This window comes from Mytilus edulis, chromosome 6 (genome assembly GCF_963676685.1).
Source record: "Mytilus edulis chromosome 6, xbMytEdul2.2, whole genome shotgun sequence".
Taxonomy (NCBI): Eukaryota; Metazoa; Mollusca; class Bivalvia; order Mytilida; family Mytilidae; genus Mytilus; species Mytilus edulis.
This window is the reverse complement of record NC_092349.1, coordinates 71,262,750-71,289,529: the sequence shown is the minus strand read 5'-3', so window position 1 is coordinate 71,289,529 and position 26,780 is coordinate 71,262,750. Positions and strand designations below refer to the sequence as shown.

Below are 26,780 nucleotides of genomic sequence, written 5' to 3'. Positions count from 1 at the left end.
TTCCTTAGTTTGGTGCTGGCCATTTTTTTTCAGAAACTACATCTTGAGGGGATAGCAAGTTGAGAGCAGACATGACTTGTGAAAGCACTGGTTAAAGTTCAATAAGAAAATGATTTCGCGTCTCCAGTACTGATTATATTTTGTTTTATATTGCACTTGAATAAATAAATTAGAAAAAAATATAACATTGGTAATGCATACAATGAAATAATTGTTTGACATTTAAGAACACTTCATTTATCATTTCTGTTCTCTGCAGTTCTTCAATGCATACATGGCAGCACCAGTTGCAGAGTCACAACTATTGCCAAATTCTACTTTCAACTTCCCATAATGCTTTAATACTTCCTGTCTCATGACCTCATTTCTTGAAAGCAAAGATCCTGACCCAATCAACTTGTTTATTCCATTTTTCTCCAAAAATGAAACAGGCATCATATTTGACACATTATCTAATAGGCCACTACATACGGATCTAAATAAAGTTCCTAGATCAAGATTGTCAGCACTGATACCAGTGACTGAAGCTGCTTGCTGAGGGTTATGTCTTTCTCCAAAAAGTGTAGGCGTGACTTTCAAAGTTTCTGAATTTGTTTTATTGATAGAAAGGTGTATTAGAGTGTTCCATACTTTATCATCTTCTATATTACAACCTGTAATAAAAACAAAACTAGTTTTTATATAAGCCTTAAATAATAAATTATAGCGGTAAACAATGGACCAATTCAGAAATTAAAACTTGGGCCCTAGTAATGTACATTATGCATTCTCCATGTCCTCAATGGAAAATTTTAAAAATACACAACACTTCTGTTTTCTCTTTAAACAACTGTACACTAGAAATATAACTGATGTAGGTGTTGGAATTCTTCATAGTTTTGGCATCCATCTTACAAGCACTTGCAAAAATACAATTGAAACTAGATTAATTATAAAGAATATAAATTCCATTTAATTTTTAAACAACTGGTTTACATGATAAGAAAGAATGAGTTCTACTAGCAGTCAATGATTTCAGACAGATTTTCTACCTATTGTCACTTCAAAATATGATTTATATCATACCAAAACATTTCATCCATCCTTGAAGCATGGAAACAAAACTAGCCAATACATTTCCACCATTCAGACTTGCAGCTATTGCTAAGTAACTGTCTTCAAAGTATGGAAAGTACTGTACTGGGCATTTGCTGTCTGCTGTCAAGGGAAGTAACTCCTCATTTCTAACAGGAAAAGCCAGTTGACATGATGTACTGATATTTATTACTGAAAATACACAAAGATACAAAAGTTATAATAAATAACAATATCTTGGATGTGGTAAAATTGCCACCTCATATGCAGCCTAATGAAAAGACTTTGTAAAAGTCTCAAATCATTTGTTATATAAAGTAAGAAATGTAGAGGAGAAAAGCTTTGGTTTAAAGGAGTAGATTCTATAAGGCCCTAAAATGGCCCCTTTTTATACGACTGCAAAAATTGAAAATTTGGTCGTAAATTGGTATCACGTTGGCGTCGTCGTCTGCGTCGTCGTCCGAATACTTTTAGTTTTCGCACTCTAACTTTAGTAAAGGTGAATAGAAATCTATGAAATTTCAATACAAGGTTTATGACCACAAAAGGAAGGTTGGAATTGATTTTGGGAGTTTTGGTCCCAAAATTTTATGAATTAAGGTGGCTCGGGCCTATTCGAAGTTTCTATCAGAAGTGCCGTATTTTTGGTTATTTTATTCTTTAAACAAAATGAATCAAATTGGTCGAAAAAAAATAGGGGGTCACGGACCATTTAAGCTCAAAATTTTACTTTTAAACAGGTATGTTAAAGGGACCATTTTTCAATGAAATGATAGGGAAAATGGAGGTGTTGACATATTTTTATCGGAATATCAAAAAAACGTTCTATGACAATTGGTCCAAAACTGCAATATGAAAAGCTGGAATATAGCTTCAAAGAATGAGCCAATAAAAAACATAGGTCACCGATAAGCAAAAAAAAATATTTTGCCTTAAAACCCAAATTTCGGCGAGAAAATGGTGAAAATGGGTGAAATGTCACTTTGACCCTTTACAAAATACGGATAATAACGAAAATATTCTTTTAGTCACATAACAACAATGATTTAACATTTCTAATCAATCAAAATATTTAGAAAAATTATGTCGAATTTACGACAAATACTTTTGCAATTCATGCGTGAAATTATGCGCAGTCGAATAGTCCCGAGCCACCTTAAGGGCCAAAAAGGGCCCAAATAAGCATTTTCTTGGTTTTTGCACTATAACTTTAGTTTAAGTAAATAGAAATCTATGAGATTTTGACACAAGGTTTATGACCACAAAAGGAAGGTTGTGATTGATTTTGGGAGTTTTGGTTCCAACAGTTTAGGAATTAGGGGCCAAAAAAGGGCCCAAACAAGCATAATTCTTGGTTTTCGCACAATAACTTTAGTATAAGTTAATAGAAATCAATGAAATTTAAACACAAGGTTTATGACCACAAAAGAAAGGTTGGGATTGATTTTGGGAGTTGAGGTCCCAACAGTTTAGGAATTAGGGGCCAAAAAGGGGCCCAAATAAGCATTATTCTTGGTTTTCGCACCATAACTTTAGTATAAGTAAATAGAAATCTATGAAATTTAAACACAAGGTTTATGACCATAAAAGGAAGCTTGGATTTGATTTTGGGAGTTTTGGTCCCAACAGTTTAGGAATAAGGGGCCCAAAGGGTCCAAAATTGAACTTTGTTTGATTTCATCAAAAATTGAATAATTAGGGTTCTTTGTTATGCCGAATCTAACTGTGCATGTAAATTCTTAATTTTTGGTCCCGTTTTCAAATTGGTCTACATTAAGGTCCAAAGGGTCCAAAATTAAACTTAGTTTGATTTTAACAAAAATTGAATCCTTGGGGTTCTTTGATATGCTGAATCTAAAAATGTACTTACATTTTTTATTATTGGCCCAGTTTTCAAGTTGGTCCAAATCGAGGTCCAAAATTAAACTTTGTTTGATTTCATCAAAAATTGAATAATTGGGGTTCTTTGATATGCCAAATCTAACTGTGTATGTAGATTCTTAATTTTTGGTCCCGTTTTCAAATTGGTCTACATTAAAGTCCAAAGGGTCCAAAATTAAACTAAGTTTTATTTTAACAAAAATTGAATTCTTTGGCTTTTTTGATATGCTGAATCTAAACATGTACTTAGATTTTTGATTATGGGCCCAGTTTTCAAGTTGGTTCTAATCAGGATCCAAAATTATTATATTAAGTATTGTGCAATAGCAAGAAATTTTCAATTGCACAGTATTCAGCAATAGCAAAAAATCTTCAATTGCACAGTATTGTGCAATAGCAAGAAATTTTCAATTGCACAGTATTGTGCAATAGCAAGAAATCTTCAATTGCACAGTATTGTGCAATAGCAAATATTTTCAATTGCACAGTATTGAGTAATAGCAAGAAATATCTAATTGCACAATATTGTGCAATAGCAAGAAATTTTCAATTGGAGTTATCTTTCTTTGTCCAGAATAGTAGTTGAATCAACTTAAATCATTGTTTTATACAATATACAATGTATATTCACTTTTACTACCAACTGATAAATTAAAACAATCTTTACCATTCAGTGATAAAAAGCAATTTATTTTACATTTTAATATTTTATGATGTATTTAAATGAGTAGTTATTGTTGCAAACTCCATTAGAAATTTGAATTGAGATCGGTTTTGGAAAAAGGGAAAGGGGGATGTGAAAAAAAAGGGGGGGGTTAAATTTTTCTCATTTCAGATTTCATAAATAAAAAGAAAATTTCTTCAAACATTTTTTTGAGAGGAATAATATTCAACAGCATAGTGAATTGCTAAAAGGCAAAAAAAAATATTTTAAGTTCATTAGACCACATTCATTCTGTGTCAGAAACCTATGCTGTGTCAACTATTTAATCACAATCCAAATTTAGAGCTGAATCTGCAGTCGTATAAAGCTGCGTCCAGCGAAGCATCTGGTTTAGCTTAAATTTCAAATTATGATTTACTGACCAATATCAAAATGAATCATAGCTAAAACAGTTACTAGATAGGAAAAAAAGACTTTTGCAGGGGTTAAAAAAATTTGTTACAGCTAACTAGCCCAGGACTTATTGGCAGCAGGATTTTACTAGCCCTGTTGGAAGAACTGCTAGTCCATCAAAACTGACCTGATAGCTCTAGTATGCCTTAAAAATCAAGAGTTTGATGCACAATACAAAGTGGGTGTCCTTTGTTTTGAAGGAGACATTATACACTGTATTTAATAATTTTTGTTGATCTGTTATTTATTCTTTTGGTGCTTAACCTAACTTAGTTGTTCCCACATTCAAAGCAGACTTTTTATTGGCGTGCTTGGGGCAACTAACGGCAATATTCACAGAGCATTGTCTGTTTTTTTCATCAGCAACAGCCAACCTTGCCAGGGGAATCATTGTGTCCCAGTTCTGCCAACTTTTCAGGAAGTGAATGCGTGATTTGGAGATCAAAGAGAAAATGCCGCCAAATAAGCATGAACATGTGCGAGTGTCGCACTAAAGACTTGACAGCCCTGCTGTCCTGGACACTATTATTTTTTTTCCGCGGCTTTTCCCTGTCGTATTTAGCATTTTTGGGGGATGAATTGTCAGCCTCGTTACTTCCTTCATCTACTGTTTTTCGTTTTGAAACTGACAAAGTTCCTGCGGTTCCCGTACTAAAATATTAAGAAATATTTTGTTGCATGGTTTCGTGCTCAAGAGCTGTGCAACAAGACAGGTCAATACCAATCAATATATCATACCCCCAAATACCGTAAATTGAAAATCTCGGCACGATAAGCAATGTACAAGACCCCAAGCCATGGCATGAGAAATCGATATTTAAAGTACGATAATTGCAATCAACACATGATACCAGGCCACCCAGACATGCCAGAGTTATTTGTTGTATTTTTAAATATGTACAACAGGACATGTACAAACCAGTTCAAATTCTTGGAATCCCGAATGACTTAATTGAATCGAAATGGCTAACATAGAATTGTAATGAAGGGATTTTTCACTTTCTATTTTGGAAACGTCAAGATTTTTTTGTTACTAGTCCGTCGGGCATATCGGATTACACATTTTAATTGCCCGAGGCGTAAATGATCTAGTCCCGGGCGTCGGGCTAGTGGATTTTTTAACCCCTGCTTTTGTTTAAAATTTACATACCTGCATTTTTTTCATGACGTCACAAATAGTACTCATTTTGATTTTCCACAAAAAAATCAATGAAAAAGGGTAGAATTCCATTGATTATTGGACAGGAAACATAGAGCTCAAATGTCAACAAAAAAAATCTTTAAAATAATGTTTGTAAAGACATTTTACATGTCTAACTTTAATATTTAATTTGTTGACCCCTGCACTCTATGTTTCCGGGTCCTAAATGTGGTTGAAATCTGCCCTATTTTGTCAAATTTCACCAAAATTTCTTATCTTGACCTATTTAATTGGTTTAAAAAATCAATGCTTTCGAATAAAACTTTCACACAAAAATTTCTATTTAACTTATAAGTCAACTTAAAACATTTTTCACCTTGTAACATTGAACATTATAATTGGGGCCAAATATGGACATTACCAAACTTACTCCTTTGTTTGTAGTTTTTTATAATAATACTAAATTCAATTTATATATGTGTATGAACAACATGCAAGACACTGGACTTATGAGTTATCATTCATAACTGAACTTCTGAAATATTACCATGATAATCACATATTTTGTCATTTTTATTTAATAGGTGCTCTTTTTATATTGTAAGATATATTCTTTTCAATTATCATTTTCAATTTACAAAACAATTGTTTTCTAGTATTTATTTTGTTAGGAACCAGACAATCAATGATGGTCAATTTTGGTTAAGAAAGCAACTCCAATTAGAAGATTGAACCACAGCACCTAGATTGCATACTGTGAAGAAAATTGTTCAGAATTCTGTGACAAAAGGGAGATAATTTAACCTTTTTTTCAAAACATTAGCTATATACCTGTTGTTTAGTACAGAAAAACATATGTGCATCAAATGAACAAAAATTACTTCTTTTTGTCAGTTTTTGCCACCATATTCAAACATCAATACAATAATCAAAATAGCAATTATATTCATCAATCCATAAGTTATTACCTATTTTTTAACAAATGGAAAGTTCCAGGATTGGAATAACCAGTTTAAATTCTACAAAGGAATTTACCATATAAATAAAGTGTTTCTGATGTTTTTTGAAGTCATAACGCCAGCTTTGCATAGAGCAGCATAGCCTTTTCTGAAACTCATAACAATCATGGTCCATGTTCTTTCAACTGCATTGTTTAATATGCTTTGTTTATATTATGATGCAGTGTGTCAAGCAAATATGTGGTCTTGAAGAGACTGTAACGTGATCACGAGATGTCTATTTTGTCAATTCTTAGGGTTGCACCTAATTGACCTTTCAAAAAAAAGAAAACTTCTCTCCAAATTTACTCATGTATTCAAAGTGGAAAATGGTGTAGCTTCTGGTATGGTTTAGGTCATACCACTTATGAGGCCTTCAGTTATAGAAGAACATTTTAATTGCGCATTCATGATCCTGAGCTTCATCAAAAATCAAAACATACTACTACTTTTCACAGAATTAAGCTACTCCTGTGAATTATAACTTGAGTCAATCCCCTGTGAGATGATAATGAATAATTCATGAATATGCATGAACATTTCATGAACTGTTCATGAACAGATTTCATGAACAGTTCATCATATCTTCATGAACATTTGATGAGCAATTCATGAACTGAAAATCGACAGTAATGTTCATGAACTTTAATGTTCATGAACAATTCATGAACAAGAAAGGTTCATGAGCATTTAAATGTTCATGAACAACAATGATCATGAACCCTTTCTTGTTCATGAATTGTTCATGAACTTTGTTCATAAATTGTTCATGAACATTGAAGTTCATGAACACTTAAATGTTCATGAACTTTCTTGTTCATGAATTGTTCCAGTAGATTCCACTGGAATTATCACTGGTAAATCCACAAACTGATTAACTAATATAAAAATTATGTGTGATATATAAACTTCTCTTCCTTTCTGTAATTCAAAACTTGCTGTCTCTGTATTTCCAACAATAATTGCTGAATAAAGGTATTAAAATGGAGTCTGCATAAAATCTGTTTCATATCATTGCTGGCAGCTCATATTTAATCCCCTAAAAGTACAAAAATATCCACAAAGAATCAATTGTTCAAGAGGTAATGATTGTATGAAGCAATACATTCAATAGAAACAGCATTATGCATCTTAAATTGCATTGGAAGTTTAAGTTAAACTCAAATTTAGTACCCCCCCCCCCCCCCCCCTCTTTAACCCTTGAAGATGAAACTGGCGACTTAAATTATTATTAACGTTTCACCAAGTTAATTTACGATGAATATTATTCACACAATTTAATTTCTACATATCAGATTATCATATATACCCATGTACCATTTACATGTCAGATTACGATATGTCTGTTATGAATGTGACAACAATATATCAATTTATCATTCTTCATTAATTTATTGTCTGCCTAAACTTTCTGATGTTTTGCTCAGATTAAAATCCTAAATGTTTTATATTGCCTCAACAAATTGTATTTCATAATCATTATATATTAAATCAAATACTTATCTGAAAACATCTGCGTTTGGATTCTCCATTTTTGTTATCCAGCGTAATCATATGACGTCATATTTGCAAGTGCGTTTAAGTCAAGGTGTCAATCTCGTCCCATATAATATCGGCCCGAAGTTGATTCGTCCCTGTTATGGTATTTCAGTGAACTTCTCAAAATCGGTCGACCGTTGGACTACGGAAACAGCCGATTTGCGGGGTTTGCTGGTTTGTAAAAATTTAAAATCACAAGAGTTACTTCCCCTTAATATGGGTGTTTGAGAATGTTTTGAAAATGTATTTCACTTTCATTAAAATATACGTTTTCCTTTTAAAATTTTAGTTTTGTATATAATATCTATCTTAAAATACAGCTACAACTTCTATTTCATCTTATTTTATTTTTTTATTTTGCAGGAATAAAAAAATAAAAACACCATACATTTATGATATTTCACGAATAATTAGGTAAAATGTTCTACTCTGAAAGGTCGAAACGGTATCTTTGATACTCATTTATTCGTGTGATGTAAGTTATAAATGTTACACCTAGTGATTCATCAAAACTTCATGACCATTCATAAATACTTTTAATGAACATTTCATGAATTTTTATGAGCAGCTAGTGATTCATCAAAACTTCATGAACATTCATAAATACTTTTAATGAACATTTCATGAATTTTTATGAGCAGCTAGTGATTCATCAAAACTTCATGAACATTCATAAAATACTTTTAATGAACAGTTCATGAATTAAATTCATGAACCTTCATTTATGAATTATTTATGAATTTTCATGTACCATTCATGAACATTCACGAACCATTCATGATAGTTCATGAAGTCATGAATTTCTTCTCGCCGGGGATAGACAACAAACATTTGAACAAACCTGCTTCTTGTTGTGACTTAAGAACAGAATACACAGCACACTGTACATCACCAAGAGCTGCTAAAACAGATACACCTGCACTGATACCACACCACTCCTGTTGTAAAGTGCCTGCTTTATGTCCAGGACAGACAACATAGGGTAACAGGTCTACATGTAATCCACACTCTGTCAACCTAGCAATACAATAGGAATTAAGATTTCAATAATAATAGAAGCATGAGCGGGAAAAAGAAGTTCTATATCTTTTATAAAGCTGATTGAAAACTTGAAGGTGATTACGAAGTTGTTCTGGCTACAAGGATGTTTTAATGATTTATTAGTACCTGGTATAATTGAATTACAATAGTTTAAATCTAATATAAATTTTGTATACTGTAAATATGCCTTATACCAGGACTTTAACGTGTTCCAAAAGTGATTGTGTTTAAGAAAGTTCTATTGAAAAAATGTAACAGAGATTTATTTGGTATATTGTCTAAAATTTTATGGACTTTTTATGTGTAGTAAAATCTCAGTCAGCCTTACAACTAAAGCAATACATGCATGAAAAGTTAGTTCAGCTAGAATGCCTAGGAGAGATACCTCTACATCCATATAAGCAGTTCAGTTTATCATTAAATAAAATGTATAAATTGAACAACAAATTTTCCCTGACTGAAAATGAAATGCAAATCCTTTAAGTTTACTTTTTGTTCATTGTTGAATAAGGAATTTTGACCAAAAATAACATTAAGTTTCTTCTAATTTCCTGTTTCACAGAAATATTATATGACAGTACATTTTTGAAGTATTAACTTTCAAATTTAAAGTCTATAAATTTCATCGATTGAGGTATATACTCACTGTGAAAAGTTCCAAGACTTTTCCCTAGTGTCGAAATATCCCCAACTTGCTGCCAACTGTACAGATGTAATTGGTTTATCCAATCCACACAACCCTGCAACCAAGAAATCCATAACAGTACCACTGTTCCCAAATCTACATATAATGCCTGGCTGATGCTTACTCAACCATAACATAGTGGCACATCCATATCCTGTTGACAGTAGTAGGTGAGAGTCAGGTTTTGGAAGAGATGACAAAAACTCTGAAGAACATCTCTGGTCTTGCCATGAAAACAAATTGCTATTTTCTTTACTAGAGTTATCTCCCCCTAAATTTCTAGAGTTATCTCCCTCTATATCTTCTAAGAGTGTGTCAAAATTTTGTTTCATTGCTTGTTCTGACCACAACATAACACCATGCATTTGTCCAGTAATGCAGATTGTATCGATCAACTGTTTTTGTGCGGCTGGAATTGATTCTAAGCATTGTTTTAATGTTTTTAAGATAATAATTGGATCTTGTTCTGAGCCTTTTGTTCCTATATCACTTTGGATATCTGCATGACTAGGTTTTGATATTGAGTGTAATATTTCCATATTATCCCCGCCAATTAAGCATGTCTTCACTGAGGTAGTTCCAAGATCTATACCTAAGCATAGCTTATTTTCTTTACAATCCATTCTGTTATCAAAATGTCAATTAATTATACATGTATGAAATCTGAAAAAAATAAAGCATATAAACATGAACAGATTCTTCGTTACAAACAATTAAAAAAATATAAAGTATATATTACATGTATTAAACTTGTTAAAAAAATCACAGAAAATATAATTGCAAGATAATTTTATGTGTAATAGTATCTTTATTCTATCTAAGTAAATGCTATTAATACTTAAAAAGTTTTAAAGGTTTCTCAAAAATATTGAAATAATAAGGCCAAACAAAAACATCTCCATTTATTCATTTAATATCAATCAATATATCATCCAATCTTTTAATTCATTTCACTCATGGGTTCAAAATTAGAAGATAAAGTTTCTGAAAATGATGACAAGTATATGATTGGTGATTTTAAAATCAAAATACCTATTAAACTTATTTTCAATAATTTTACAATTATATATGTATGCATAAATTAAAAAGGTTTCCAGAATAGAGAATTATAGGAACAAAACAAATATTGAACAGAGAAAAATGAGCAAAACAAATAGAGAAGTCTTAGAGAATGATTTTGTAATGAAGTATAAAGAATATTTGAGGAAAATAAAATATTTAAGTGAAATAATACAGAAGCAAACAGAATTAAAAAAAAACCTCAAATAATTTACTGTTAGATTTCATAGCTAATATTTTTATTAAATTTTTTACAAAATAAACAATATTTCAAAAAATGAAAAAAAAAATACCCTAAAAAATTAAAGAATACAAAATTGCAAATATTCACAGGTTAAAGTATTGCAATATATTTGACACCCATAAATTAACAAAATTAATTGAAACATAATGTGTATCTTAGTTAAAGCTTAATTTTACTTCTGATATGATTTTGGTTGTAGTGTGGAATTAATTTAGGTGAAATTGGTGACATATTTTTTCAAGTTTTAAACAAGTTCTGCTCTTTGGCTGGGTTTTAGTCTCTTTGATACATATTCTCCATTTCCATTCTCAATTGTATTGTAGATTTAAGTGAGTATATATTATTTTTAGGCATGAACTCAAACAATACAAAACTAGAGGCTCTAAAGAGCCTGTGTTGCTCACCTTGGTCTATGTGAATATTAAACAAAGGAAGCAGATGGATTCATGACAAAATTGTGTTTTGGTGATGGTGATGTGTTTGTACATCTTACTTTACTGAACATTCTTGCTGCTTACAATTAGCTCTATCTATAATAAACTTGGCTCAGTAGTTTCAGTGGAAAATGTTTTATGAAAATTGTTAAAATTGACTATTAAGGACAATAACTCCTTAGGGGGTCAATTGACCATTTTGTTCATGTTGACTTAATTTTAGGTCTTACTTTGCTGTACATTAGTGCGGTTTACAGTTTATCTCTATCTATAAAATTATTCAAGATAATAACAAAAACTGCAAAATTTCCTTAAAATTACCAATTCAGGGGCAGCAACCCAACAACGGGTTGTCCGATTCATCTGAAAATTTCAGGGCAGATAGATCTTGACCTGATAAACAATTTTACTCCCATGTCATATTTTCTCTAAATGCTTTGGTTTTTCAGTTATAAGCCAAAAATTGCATTTTACCCCTTATGTTCTATTTTTAGCCATGGTGGCCATCTTGGTTGGTTGACCGGGTCACCGGACACATTTTTTAAACTAGATACCCCAAAGATGATTGTGGCCAAGTTTGGATTAATTTGGCCCAGTAGTTTCAGAGGAGAAGATTTTTGTAAAAGATTACTAAGATTTACGAAAAATGGTTAAAAATTGACTATAAAGGGCAATAACTCCTAAAGGGGTCAACTGACCATTTCAGTCATGTTGACTTTTTTGTAAATCTTACTTTGCTGAACATTATTGCAGTTTACAGTTTATCTCTATCTATAATAATATTCAAGATAATAACCAAAAACAGCAAAATTTCCTTAACATTACCAATTCAGGGGCAGCAACCCAACAACAAGTTGTCAGATTCATCTGAAAATTTCAGGGCAGATAGATCTAGACCTGATAAACAACTTTACCCCATGTCAGATTTTCTCTAAATGGTTTGGTTTTTGAGATATAAGCCAAAAAGTGCATTTTGCTCTATGCTCTATTTTTAGCCATGGTGGCCATCTTGGTTGGTTGGCCGGGTCACCGGACACATTTTTTAAACTAGATACCCCAATAATGATTGTGGCCAAGTTTGGTTTAATTTGGCCCAGTAGTTTTAGAGGAGAAGATTTTTGTAAAAGTTAACAGACGACGACGAACGACGGACGCAAAGTGATGAGAAAAGCTCACATGGCCCTTCGGGCCAGGTGAGCTAAAAAGGATATAAAAGTTTTGCATGTCACATATATAACGAAAGGGTTGTTTTGAATATATCTGTATTTTCTTGTGCATGCTTTAAAAGTATTATGTTGTTCATAATTCAGCAATTATCACCATGACCAAGGATTTGTATAGTAAGACAATCTTGTCTTTAGAAAACAATCAATACTCTTGGTATATGTATATAAGTCTAATTAATTTATTAATAAAATAAATACATTATATATATATAAAATTCAATTTATAAAAGAAAGGTAATCACTATAGTATATATTAAAGTTGGAAATTTAGCATGTGCATAGACATCACTTGGTTGCAAGAGAGACATGTCTCTGGTTGCAAGACATGCCTCTGGTTGCAAGAAAAACATAGATCGCAGGTGGCAGTTAGGTCCGCTGCTGTATGCCCTGAGGTAATCGGTGCCCTGAGGTAATCATGGTAATGCGTCATTGATTAAATACGCACGAAAATATAGTTCTTATTTAGATAGATCTTAATACCAAATTTTAATGTGACCAAATACCAAAGATGTCAACAAACTTCCCAAATGATTTTATTATTTGTATTCACCGATCGTTCATTTCATATGTACGTGTAGGTTGGGGATGGCTTGTAAAATTATAAACTTCTTTTTTGTTTTTATATAAAAGTTCAATTAATGATCTGAAGTATTCATTCATGACAGGGTTACCTTAGGTAACCCCAATTATAACAACAAATGCAACCATTAAACTCAAGTCAACTGGGGTAACTTTATATATAATCACATAAACAATACAAATCTATGAAGTCCTACATTCTAAATTAAGAAATTGTGTAATTAAAATATAAATGTATACACTAGCAAAGTATGTACTAAAAATTCTTTCATAACAGGGTAACCTGCGGTAACGCAAACAATAACAGTAAATACAACCTATTTAACTCAAGTTAATTCAGATCACTTTTACATATACATCACATAAACAATATAATTTCAATGAATTCCTACATAACAAAAGAAGAAAGTGGTTTATTACAGCATAACTGCATATACTAGCAAAGTATCTACTAAGTATTTTGTTATGACAGGGTTACCTCAGGTAACCCATAAAATAGCAACAAGTATCATCCATTTATATCAAGTTACCTAAAGTCGCTTTTCCGATATATCACATAAACAATACACATCTATGAGGCCTACATGTAAAATAAAGAAATTGTTGATTACAACATAAATGTTTTCACTAGCAAACTATCTAATAAGCATTCTTTATAACATGGGTACCTGAGGTAACCCCAGACATAATTACAAATATAACCCACTTAACTTAACTGAAGTAAACTGAGATCACCTTTACATGTACATCAAATAAACAATACAACTTTCACGAAGTCCTACATTTAAAATAAAGAAGTTTGTTTATTACAATAAATGTAAACACTACCAAAGTATCTATGAAGTATTCATTCATGACAGGGTTACATGAGGTAACCCCAATAATTACAATAAATACAACCCATTCAACTCAAGTTAACTCAGGTTACATTTATATATACCTCACATACACAATACAAATTTATGAAGTCCTACATTTTAGATTAAGAAATTGTGTCATTACAGCATAAATGCATATACCAACAAATTATCTACGAAGTATTCTTTCATAACAGAGATACCTCATGTTATTTCAAAAATAACAACAAATATCCATTCAAATGAAGTTAACTAAAGTCGCCTTTCCTGAATATCATATAAACAATACTTATCTATAAAGTCCAAAATGAAAAAGTAAATGGTTTATTAGAAGTTAAATGTATACTCTGGAAAACAATCTACGACGTATTCTTACGTGACAGGGTTACCTCAGATAACCAAAACAATCACAACAAAGATAACCCATCTAACTCAATTCACTCAGGTTACCTTTAAATATATATACATCACATAAACAATACAAATCTATGAAGTCCTACATTTCAAATTAAAAAATTGTGGAATAACAATATGAATGTAAACACTAGCAAAGTATCAACTAAGAATTCTTTCATAGCAGGGTTACCTGAGGTAACCAAAACAATAACAGCAAATACAACCTATTTAACTCAAGTTAATTCAGATCACCTTTACATATACATCACATAAAAGATATAACTTCAAAGAATTCCTACATTAAAAATTAAGAGGTTGGTTTATTACACCATAAATGCATATACTAGCAAAGTATCTACTAAATATTCTGTCATGCACTGTTACCTCAGGTAACTCATTAAATCGAAACAAGTATTATCCATTCATATCAAGTTAACTTAAGTCGCCATTCCAATATATGACATAAACAATACCCATCTATGAAGTCCTATATTTAAAATAAAGAAATTGTTTGATTACAACATAAATGTTTACATTAGCAAACTATCTAAAAAGCATTCTTCATAACATGGGTACCTGAGGTAACCCCAGACATAATTACAAATATAACCCACATAACTGAAGTTAACTGAGGTCACCTTTACATGTGCATCACATAAACAATACAACTCTCATGAAGTCCTACATTTAAAATAAAGAAGATTGTTTATTACAATTAATGTAAACACTACCAAAGTGTCTACGAAGGATTCATTCATAACAGGGTTACCTCAGGTAACCATAACAATAATAACGAAGATAACCCATCTAACTCAAGTTAACTGAGGTCACCTTTATATATATACATCACATAAACAATACAACTTTCATGAAGTCCTACATTTGAAATAAAGAAGTTTGTTTATTACAATTAATGTAAACATTAGCAAAGTATCTACAAAGAATTCATTCATTACAGTGTTACCTCAGGTAACCATAACAATAACAACAAATACAACCCATATAACTCAAGTAAACTCAGGTATCACCTTTAAATATATATGCATCACATAAACCATACAAATCTATGAAGTCCTACATTTTTAAATTAAAAAATTGTGTAATTAAAATATAAATGTATACACTTACAAGGTATATACTAAGAATTCTTTCATAGCAGGGTTACCTGAGGTAACCAATACAAATACAACAAAAACAACCTATTTAACTCAAGTTAATTCAGATCACCTTTACATATACATGTACATCACATAAACAATATAATTTTTTTTTTAATGAATTCCTACATTAAAAATGGAGAAGTTGATTTATTACACCATAAATGGATATACTAGCAAAGTATCTACTAAATATTTTGCCATGACAGGTTACCTCAGGTAACCCATGAAATAGAAACAAGTATTATCCATTCATATCAAGTAAACTTAAGTCGCCTTTCAGAAATATCGCATAAACAATACAGATCTATGAAGTCCTACATTTAAAATAAAGAAATTGTCCGATTACAATATAAATGTTTACACTAGCAAACTATCTCAAAAGCATTCTTCATAACATGGGTACCTGAGCAAACCCCAGACATAATTACAAATATAACCCACTTAACTGAAGTAAACTGAGGTCACCTTTACATGTGCATCACATAAACAATACAACTTTCATGAAGTCCTACAGTTAAAATAAAGAAGTTTGTTTATTACAATTAATGTAAACACTAGCAAAGTGTCTACGAAGGATTCATTCATTACAGGGTTACCTCACGTAACCATAACAATAACAACAAAGATAACCCATCTAACTCAAGTTCACTGAGGTCACCTTTTAATATATATACATCACATAAACAATACAAATCTATGAAGTCCTACATTTCAAATAAAAAAATTGTGGAGTTACAATACAAAGCTATACACTAGCAAAGTATCTACTACGAATTCTTTCATAGCAGGGTTACCTGAGGTAACTAATACAATAACAACAATACAACCTATTTAACTCAAGTTAATTCAAATCACCTTTACATATACATCATATAAAGAATATAATTTTAATGAATTCCTACATTTAAAAAGAAGAAGTTGGTCTATTTCACCATAAATGGATATACTAGCAAAGTATCTACTAAATATTCTGAGTATTATCCATTTATATCAAGTAAACTTAAGTCGCCTTTCAGAAATATCACATAAACAATACACATCTATGAAGTCCTACATTTAAAATAAAGAAATTGTCCGATTACAACATAAATGTTTACACTAGCAAACTATCTCAAAAGCATTCTTCATACCATGGGTACCTGAGGTAACCCCAGACACAATTACAAATATAACCCACTTAACTGAAGTAAACTGAGGTCACCTTTACATGTGCATCACATAAACAATACAACTTTCATGAAGTCCTACATTTAAAATAAAGAAGTGTGTTTATTACAATTAATGTAAACACTAGCAAAGTTTCTACGAAGGATTCATTCATTACAGGGTTACCTCAGGTAACCATAACAATAACAACAAAGATAACCCATCTAACTCAAGTTCACTGAGGTCACCTTTTAATATATATACATCACATAAACAATACAAATCTATGAAGTCCTACATTTCAAATTAAAGAATTGTGGAGTTACAATGCAAAGCTATACACTAGCAAAGTATCTACTAAGAATTCTTTCATAGCAGGGTTACCTGAGGTAACTAATACAATAACAACAATACAACCTATTTAACTCAAGTTAATTCAAATCACCTTTACATATACATCACATAAAGAATATAACTTTAATGAATTCCTACATTTAAAAAGAAGAAGTTGGTTTATTACTCCATAAATGGATATACTAGCAAAGTATCTACTAAATATTCTGTCATGACAGGGTTACCTCAAGTAACCCATGAAATAGAAATAAGTATTATTCTTTCATATCAAGTTAACTTTAGTCGCCTTTCAGAAATATCACATAAACAATACACATCTATGAAGTCCTGCATTTAAAATAAAGAAATTGTCCGATTACAACATAAATGTTTACACTAGCAAACTATCTCAAAAGCATTCTTCATAACATGGGTACCTGAGGTAACCCCAGACATAATTACAAATATAACCCACTTAACTGAAGTTAACTGAGGTCACCTTTACATGTGCATCACATAAACAATACAACTTTCATGAAGTCCTTCATTTAAAATAAAGAAGATTGTTTATTACAATTAATGTAAACACTACCAAAGTGTCTACGAAAGATTCATTCATAACAGGGTTACCTCAGGTAACCCTGTAAAAGAAGTTTGTTTATTACAATTAATGTAAAGACTAGCAAAGTATCTAAGAAGAATTCATTCATTACAGGGTTACCTGAGAGACAGGGTTACCTTAGGTAACCTAATAATAACAACAAATACAACCCTTTTAACTCAAGTTTACTCAGGTAGCATATATCTATACATCGCATAAACAATACAAATCTATGAAGTTTTACATTTTAAATTAAGAAATTGTGTAATTACAACTTCAATGCATATACCAGCAAAGTATCTACGAAGTATTCTTTCATAACAGGGTTACCTCAGGTAACCCCAAAAATAACAGTAAATATAATCAATTCAAATAAAGTTAACTTAAGTTGCCTTTCCTAAATATCATATAAACAATACACATCTATGAAGTTCAAATTTATAAAAAAAAAAAGTAAATCGTTTATTACAACTTAAATGTCTATTCTGAAAAACTATCTACAAAGTATTCTTACATGACAGGATAACCTCGGGTAACCATAACAATAACATCAAATAAAAAATACAAATCTATGAAGTCCTACATTTTTAAATTCAGAAATTGTGTGATTAAAATCCAAATGTATACACAAGCATAGTATCTACTAATATTTTTTTCATAACAGGGTTACCTGAGGTAACCCAAGCAATAACAGCAATTACAACCAATTTAACTCCAAGTTAATTCATACATCACATAAACAATATAACTTCAATGAATTCCTACATTGAAAATGAAGAAGTTGTTTTTTACACCATAAATACATATACTAACAAAGTATCTACTAAGTATTCTGTCATGACAGGGTTACCTCAGGTAACCCATAAAATAGCTACAGGTATAATCCATTTAAATCGAGTTAAGACTGATCGCATTTTCTAAATATCGCGTAAGCAATTTACATCTGTGAAGTCCTACATGTAAAATAAAGAAATTGTTTGATTACAACATAAATGTTTACACTAGCTAACTATCTAATAAGCATTCTGTCATAACAAGGGTACCTGAGGTAACCCCCAAAATAATTGCAAATATAACCCACTTAACTGAAGTTATTTGAGATCAACTTTACATATATACCCCATAAACAATATAACTTCAATGAAGTCCTACATTCAAAATAAATAAGTTTGTTTATTACAATTAATGTAAAGACTAGCAAAGTATCTACGAAGTATTCATTCATGACAGGGTTACCTCAGGTAACCCCAATTATAACACCAAATACAACCCATTTAACTCAAGTGAACTCGTGTAACATTTACATATAATCGCATAAACAATACAAATCTATGAAGTCCTACATTTTAAATTAAGAAATTGTGTAATTACAGCATAAATGCATATACCAGCAAAGTATCTACGAAGTATTCTTTCATAACAGGATTACCTCAGGTAACCCAAAAAATAACAACAAATATAATCGATTCAAATCAAATTAACATAAGGTTGCAGTCTTGTTAATGACTGCTCCATAGGCTCACATGCAAAACAGCTGATCTTAGAAAAAAATTCATGTTCATATCATGGATGTACCAAAGTGAAATTGTGATTTAATTGAAAAAAAGGGGGTCTTGCCACGAAGAATAAAACGTTACGCAATCCTGAAGTCAACTCATTTTTTTCTACTTTCTGTTTGCTATTTTAACTAGACCTCACCACTTCAAGTAAACATGATATCCTTCCACTTTCCTGGAATGATATCCCCAAAAGATGCAAGATTTTTTAAAAAGTCTATATTTATGTTTCCATTCACCATAAACCTATAAACAAACAGAAAAAAATGAGTTCAGAAAAAAATTCAGTCTACTAAATTATCTGTAAATCTCATTATTGTCTATCTTTATGAATAACCTGACCATGCACAGTTGTACAGTGGTTCCCTGAGGTAACCTGACCATGCACAAGAGTACAATGGTTCCCTGAGGTAACGTGACCATGCACAGTTGTACAGTGGTTCCCTGAGGTAACTTGACCATGCACATTAGTACAATAGTTCCCTGAGGAAACCTACCATGCACAGTAGTACAATTGTTCCTGAAGTAATCTGACCAGGCACAGTAGTGCAATTGTTCCCTGAGGTAACCTGACCATGCACAGAAGTACAATGGTTCCCTGAAGTAATCTGACCATGTACAGTAGTACAGAGGTTCCCTGGGGAAACCTGACCATGCACATTAGTACAATGGTTCCCTGAGGTAACATTAAAATGCACAGTATTACAATGGTTCCCCAAGGTAACCTGGCCATGCACAGTAGTACAGTGGTCCCCTGAGGTAACATGACCATGTACAGTAGTGCAATGGTTCCCTGAGGAAACCTGACAATGCACAGTAGTACAATGGTTCCCTCAAGTAACCTGACCATGCACAGTAGTGTAATGGTTCCCTGAGGTAACCTGGCAATGCACAGAAGTACAATGGTTCCCTGCAGAAACCTGACCATGTACAGTAGTACAATGATTCCCTTGGGAAACCTGACCATGCACAGTAGTACAATGGTCACCTGAGGTAACATGACAATGCACAGTAGTACCATGGTTCCCTGAGGTAGCCTGACCATGCACAGTAGAACAATGGTTCCCTAGGGAAACCTGACAATGCAAAGAAGCACAATGGTTCCCTGAGGTAACCTGACCATGCACAGAAGCACAATGGTTCTATCGGTAACCTGACCATGCACAGTAGTACAATGGTTCCCTGAGGTAACATGACCATGTACAGTATTTCAATGGTTCCCTGAAGTAACCTGATCATGCTCAGTAGTGCAATGGTTCTCTGAAGTAACCTGACCATGCACGGTAGTCCAATGATTCCCTAATTACTTACCATGCACAGTAGTACAATTGTTCCCTGAAGTAACCTGACCATGCAGAGTAGTACAATGATTCCCTGAGGTTACCTACCATGCACAGTAGTACAATGGTTCCCTAAAGAAACCTGACCATTCACAGTAGTGCAATGGTTCTCTGAGGTAACCTGACCATGCACAGTAGTACAAAGATTCCTTGAGGTAAACTCACAATACACAACAGTACAATGGTTTCCTGAGGTACCATGACCATGCATAGTAGAACAACGTTTCCCTGAGGAGACTTGAACATGCACAATAGTACAATGGTTCCCTGAGGTTACCTGACAATGCCCAGTTGTATAGTGCTTACCTGGTGTAACATGACCATGCACAGTAGTACAATGATTCCCTGAGGTTACCTACCATGCACAGTAGTACAATGGTTCACTTAAGAAACCTGATCATACACAGTACAATGGTTCCCTGCAGATTAGTATAATGGTTCCCTGGGGTTACCTGACCATGCCCAGTTTTACAGTGGTTCCCTGAGGTAACCTGACCATGCACAGTAGTACACTGGTTCCCTGAGGTAACCTGATCATCATAGTTGTACAATGGTTCCCTGAGGTAACCTGACCATGCACAGTAGTTCAATGGTTCCCTGAGGTAACCTTAAAATACACAGCGGTACAGTTATTCCATGAGGGACCATGACCATGCACAGTAGAACAATGATTCCCTGAGGAGACTTGACAATGCACAAGAGTACAAAGGTTCCCTGCACAGTAGTACAATGTTTTCCTGAGGTTATCTGACCATGCCCAGTTGTACAGTGGTTCCCTGAGGTAACATGACAATGCACAGAAGTACAATGGTTCCCTGAGGTAACCTGACCATACACAGTAGTACAGTGGTTCCCTGAGGTAACCTGTCCATCCACAGTAGTACAGTGGTTCCCTGAGGTAACATGACCATGTACAGTAGTGCAATGGTTCCCCCGAAAAAACCTGACAATGCACAGTAGTACAATGGTTCCCTGAGGTAACCTGACCATGCACAGTAGTACAATGGATTCATGAGGTAACCAGACCATGCACAGTAGAACAGTGGTTCCTTGAAGTTACCCGATCATGCACAGTAGTACCATGGTTCCCTGAGGTAACCTTACCATGCACAGTAGTACAGTGGTTCCCTGAGGTAACCTGGTCATGTATAGTAATTTACAGATGACCTGAGGTAACCTTGTCATGTACAGTAATTTACAGATGACCTGAGGTAACCTGGTCATGTACAGTAATTTACAGATGACCTGAGGTAGCCTGTCCGTGAAAAAAAAAAGAACATAGATGTAATCTGGACTGACTAAGCTGACGAAGGGAGTTATGAAAATTCAATTGTGGTAACCTGAGGTTTGTAGAAAATTAGCGTTTTGCAAAGTTTATCTGTGGTAACATGCAGCTGGTACAATGACCATGAAGTTGTGACCTTAGGTTACCTCAACATATTCTTATATACAGAGGTATTCTGAGGTTACATATTTGTATACAGTAGTTAAGAAATGACATTAGTTAACATGTGCACTTGGCCATGTATAGAAATGCAGAAGTGCCCTGAGGAAAACTGAAAAAATAGTGTTTTGTAAAGTTACAAAGTGTGGTAATACAAGTATGTGCAGTAATACAGAGTAACCTCACCATGTACAGCAATACAGAGGTAATATTAGGTAACCTCACAATGTTCAATCATACAGAGGTGACCTGAGGTAACCTCACCATGTGAGCAATCATAGATATGATCTGAGATACAGGAAATACACAGTAATTTAGAGATGATCTAAGGTTATCTGACCATGTACAAAAGTCCACTGGAGATGTGAGGTTTTTCCTTGAAAATATCCAACATCTCTCAAATAAGATTGATAAAGACAATTAACATTTTAAAAAAGCAGTTATATACTATATAACCTGTGCTTGTAACTACGTTACTTTCAAAGTAATGTCAAATGAAAAAAAAAATAGATTACTGTTCGTACTACAATGTTTCTCTTTTTTAATACTGGTGAATAAAATCCTTACAGTGTGTACTGGCTGGTCATCATCGCGTATGATACGATTTTGATACTCATACACAGTTAATGAATATTATGCATGAATATAGATAAGATCAGCACGTGTAGCCATAGACTGAGAGTTGTAGATTTGTAGTGTAAATATATAGATGCCGTTTATAGAATACAAAATTAGATCAGAAACATAGTTATTAAAATTGAGAAAGGAAATGGTGAATATGTCAAAGCGACAACCACCCGACCATAGAGCAGACAACAGCCGAAGGCAACCAAAGGGTCTCCAATGTAGCGAGAATTCCTGCAGCTGTAGGTGTCCTTAAGCTGGCCCCTAAAAATATGCATAATAGTTCAGTGATAATGGACGTCATACTAAACTCCGAATTATAGACAAGAAACTAAAATTTAAAATCATACAAGCCCAACAAAGGCCAGAGGCTCCTGACTTGGGACATGCGCAAAATTGCGGCGGGGTTAAACATGTTTATGAGATCTCAACCCCCCCCCCCCCTATACATCTAGCCAGTGTAGAAAAGTAAAAGCATAACAATACGCACATTATAATTCAGTTCAAGAGAAGTCCGAGTCCGATGTCAAAAGATGTAACAAAAGAACATAAATAAAATGACAATAGTACATAAATAACAACAGACTACTAGCAGTTAACTTACATGCCAGCTCCTGACCTCAATTAAACTGATTGAAAGATTATGTGTTCATCATATGAATATCAGGCACAATCCCTCCCGTTAGGGGTTTAGTATCATACTATCATAAAATATATGAGAAGAACATAACCTGTGTCATGCCAACAACTGTTTTTTAGAAATAGATGTGTTTAGTTCCGATTCAAAGACTCTATCAGTGAATCAATATTAAAGCCAAAATATGCAATCTTTAATGACCTGACAACAGTATCGTAACTATATCCCTTTTTAATAAGTCTATTTAAAGGTTTTGTTAGTTTCTGAGGAGAATACTGACATTTTTGTTCTTTATTTAGAATACTTCCATAAAAAATTGGATGTGAAATACCCAAACGTATAAGATGTCTGCATGTTGAGTTATATTTACGAATTATTTCCTTATACTGATGATAAAATTTAGTAAATGTTTTGACCAGTTTGTGATATCGAAAACCCTGGTGTAATATTTTTTTAGTAATACATAAATTTCTCTCGCTAAAATCTAATACGTTGTTACATACACGAGAGAATCGTACAAGTTGAGATATATAAACACCATAAGATGATGACAAGGGAACGTCACCATCTACAAATGGATAATTTACAATAGGAAATGAAAAAACATCTCTCTTATCAACAATTTTTGTATTAATCTTCCCGTTTATGATATAGATATCAAGATCGAGGAAAGGGCAGTGGTCATTGTTATCATTAGCTTTAATTAAAGTAAGTTCTACAGGATAAATTTCTTTAGTATACATACGGAAGTCGTTATTATTGAGAGCCAATATATCATCCAAATATCTAAAAGTATTGTTGAATTTTTGTACCAAATATTGTTTAGATGGGTCTTTGCTAATTTAAGTCATAAATTGTAACTCATAACAATACAAAACAGGTCCGCAATAATTGGTTCACAGTTAGTCCCCAATGGAATTCCAATAACTTGACGATGTACGGAATCTCTAAAAATAACAAAAATGTTATCAAATAAAAATTCAAGCGCATAAATAGTATCAAAGCATGTCCAATTGACATAGTTCTTTTGTTTATTGCTACTAAAAAATGATCGCAAAGAGTTTGAACATATGTACTCGCATTCCGACTTTTTAAATGCCCAGTTAATTAGGGATGTGATTTTTTTCTCAATAAGAATATGAGGCAAAGTGGTATATAGGGTAGAAAAATCAAAACTTTGAACAGATTTAAAATCACCAATATATGCATGCAATTTATCAAGTACTTCCAACGAGTTTTTGACACTCCAAAAGTAATTAATTCCACTATTTTCAAAGGCCTTATTTGAACAATTTATTATCAGGTTTTTTATTGTACCAAGTGTACTAGTAAGTAAAACAGACAATTTAGTAGTTGAACAATGGACAGTGGCGGGTCCAGGGGTGTTCTGGGTATAGGAACCCTTTTTTTTTGTAGATCAATGCATTTGAATGGAAACATATAGTTGGAACCCCCTTCTTGTGTCCTGGATTGGGAACCCCCTTTTTTTTAAATGGATGGATCCGCCGCCGCCCCTCATGCAGTCGGACAAGATGGACTGATTTTCATTAACCTATCTATTCAATGTTATCGTTTTCTACTTATGTTACTTTAAAAGAAGTAACCAAAATCAATATATGCGTAATCTGTCCATATGTAAGTGTCATATATTACCAAACACAATGATAGTCAAAGTTTCAACAGGACATTCACGAAACTTAGGCAGCAATCATTTCATTTTCAGGGGGGGGGGGCTATGTTTTTTTTAAAGTTTGTTTCTAATTGTTCTGCCACTTTATGTAATGCTAAAATTGAAATGAAAGAAAAAAATGTTTTCGACCTGTCTCCAAAATATTGTCTTTCGCCGAAGAAAAAAAATCCATAACCCCCCCCCCCCCCCCCTCGAAAATCAAATGTTTGCTGCCTTATGCATGTGTGGATAACTTTTATTCTTTAATAGTTAGTTTAAATAATTATATATACATTAACATAAGTCTCTATGAAACCAGTTTTTGACAACTATTATTATAAAAGTTTAAATCGCCATTCAAAAAGTGTTTTCTTTTTAATTATTTTAAGTCATCTACGTTTCACTAAATAAAAATCTGTTCACGTTGCACTGATCACAAATAAACCAAATATTTGGATTTTTTTCGTGAATTATTTGTCGTAACTTATTGTAAAAAATTGTATGTGTTCCTGTTTTCTCCTATTTTTCGCACATAGACTGTCAGTCGAAATAGAAAGTACAATGATGTATTTTTAGTTTATTCTATTTTTAGATCATGTTATTACTACGCATATGGGCACTATTGCCACGATTACCTGAGGGCACCGATTACCTCAGGGCATACAGCAGCGGACCTAACTGCCATCTGCACATAGATCATCATGATTATCTCCCATTTTATTTGGTGCAATTTTAATAACACGCCCATCTAGAGTCCTGAGACTTGCAATCACGGTTAAAGCATTATAATTACTATTCATTTTCAAGATTGAACCATTTTTCATATGTTCGCAATAATGTGATTTGACAAACTTTATTAACAAAATCACTTTTAACATGAAATAACTCAAAATTACCTTTTAAATTATCTCCCCGTTTTTCACTTGACAAGACGTCCTTTACCCAGGAGTAGATGTGGCGCCAGATTTTGAAATTATACGGTACTAATTGTTTTACGCAAAGTTTGACATTGTCTTTTAACTGAATCACTGATTTTATATGGTCTTTTAACTGGATCACTGATTATAATATGGTTTAGCATTTGTAAATTTGTTATAAAATGGTGATTCCCAAAATATTCGGTCAACTCTCAAGTGTGTTGTTCATCCCTAATTGGCCTAAAATTGCTGCGGAATGGGGATCTTTGTATTGAAACATGACACGGTGAATACAGAATAATTGTAAACATCATTGCAATGACAGCATGTTAAACAAAAACGCGGTAGTCACGACATGTATCATTGTGTATTGTAGACTACAATTTTAAGAGTGTCTAATTTTGAAGATGCAATTATATCCAGATTAGCGACACACGCAGCTCTTATAATTAAGAGCTCAGTCTAGTTCAGGTGTATCATATAGGATCATATAGTATATGTCATATATATATAAAGCAGGATTTGCTAGCCTAAGCCTCCTAGAGTTTACACGAGATCACCCCAGCTTTAGATGTTGTTCGTGTGTTAAGTTGTTTAGGTACAAATGTAGTTTTTTGTAGACTGTTGATTGTCTTTAAGTGCAATCGTCTTTTTTTTTTGAATTTTATGGAAGCCAACTCGAGTTGGTTGACCGTACGCGTTGTGGAATATCTGTTTCACATATGACGACGGACATGTTACCATTGTTGTAACCACAAACGTGTCCTTGTTTCTTCGAAAGAGAGCAACCACATTAGACTTATACTACTGGAGTTTTTGCATGAGTACCACGACGGGTGTCAAATGTGGTGCGTGTCTGCTTACCATTCTGGAGCACCTGAGATACCCACAAATTTTTTGGTTGGGTTCGTGTTGCTCAGTCTTCAGTTTTCTTTTTTGTGTTTGTGTATACTGTTGTTTTGGTCTTTTTCTTTTTCTGCCATGTCGTTTTCAAGGTGTTTTTTTTTTTACTTATAAGTTTAATATTGATCCTTTGGTAATTTTTAACTAAATCTATGTTCAAACTGTGGACCTGGATTTGA

At 32.9% G+C, this 26,780-nt stretch overlaps 1 protein-coding gene across 1 annotated transcript; it reads right to left on the bottom strand.

The window, feature by feature from the left end:
- Window positions 1-113: 113 nt before the first annotated feature.
- On the bottom strand, window positions 114-25,725 carry LOC139528313 (sedoheptulokinase-like). Its single transcript, XM_071324241.1, has 5 exons — window positions 25,678-25,725; window positions 9,438-10,139; window positions 8,592-8,767; window positions 1,066-1,266; window positions 114-653 (listed from the first exon to the last, which is right to left on the bottom strand). The coding sequence occupies exons 2-5, from the start codon at window positions 10,097-10,099 to the stop codon at window positions 241-243; spliced, it is 1,452 nt and encodes a 483-aa protein (XP_071180342.1). The 5' UTR covers window positions 10,100-10,139; window positions 25,678-25,725; the 3' UTR covers window positions 114-240.
- Window positions 25,726-26,780: the final 1,055 nt, after the last annotated feature.

Coding starts and splice junctions, on each gene's coding strand:
- LOC139528313 (XM_071324241.1), bottom strand. CDS start 10,099: ATGGATTGTAAAGAAAATAAGCTATGCTTAGGTATAGATCTTGGAACT. Junction 8,768..9,437: donor AAGTCTTGGAACTTTTCACA/GTGAGTATATAC, acceptor TTGTATTGCTAG/GTTGACAGAGTGTGGATTAC. Junction 1,267..8,591: donor TAAGTCACAACAAGAAGCAG/GTTTGTTCAAAT, acceptor GTGTATTTTCAG/TAATAAATATCAGTACATCA.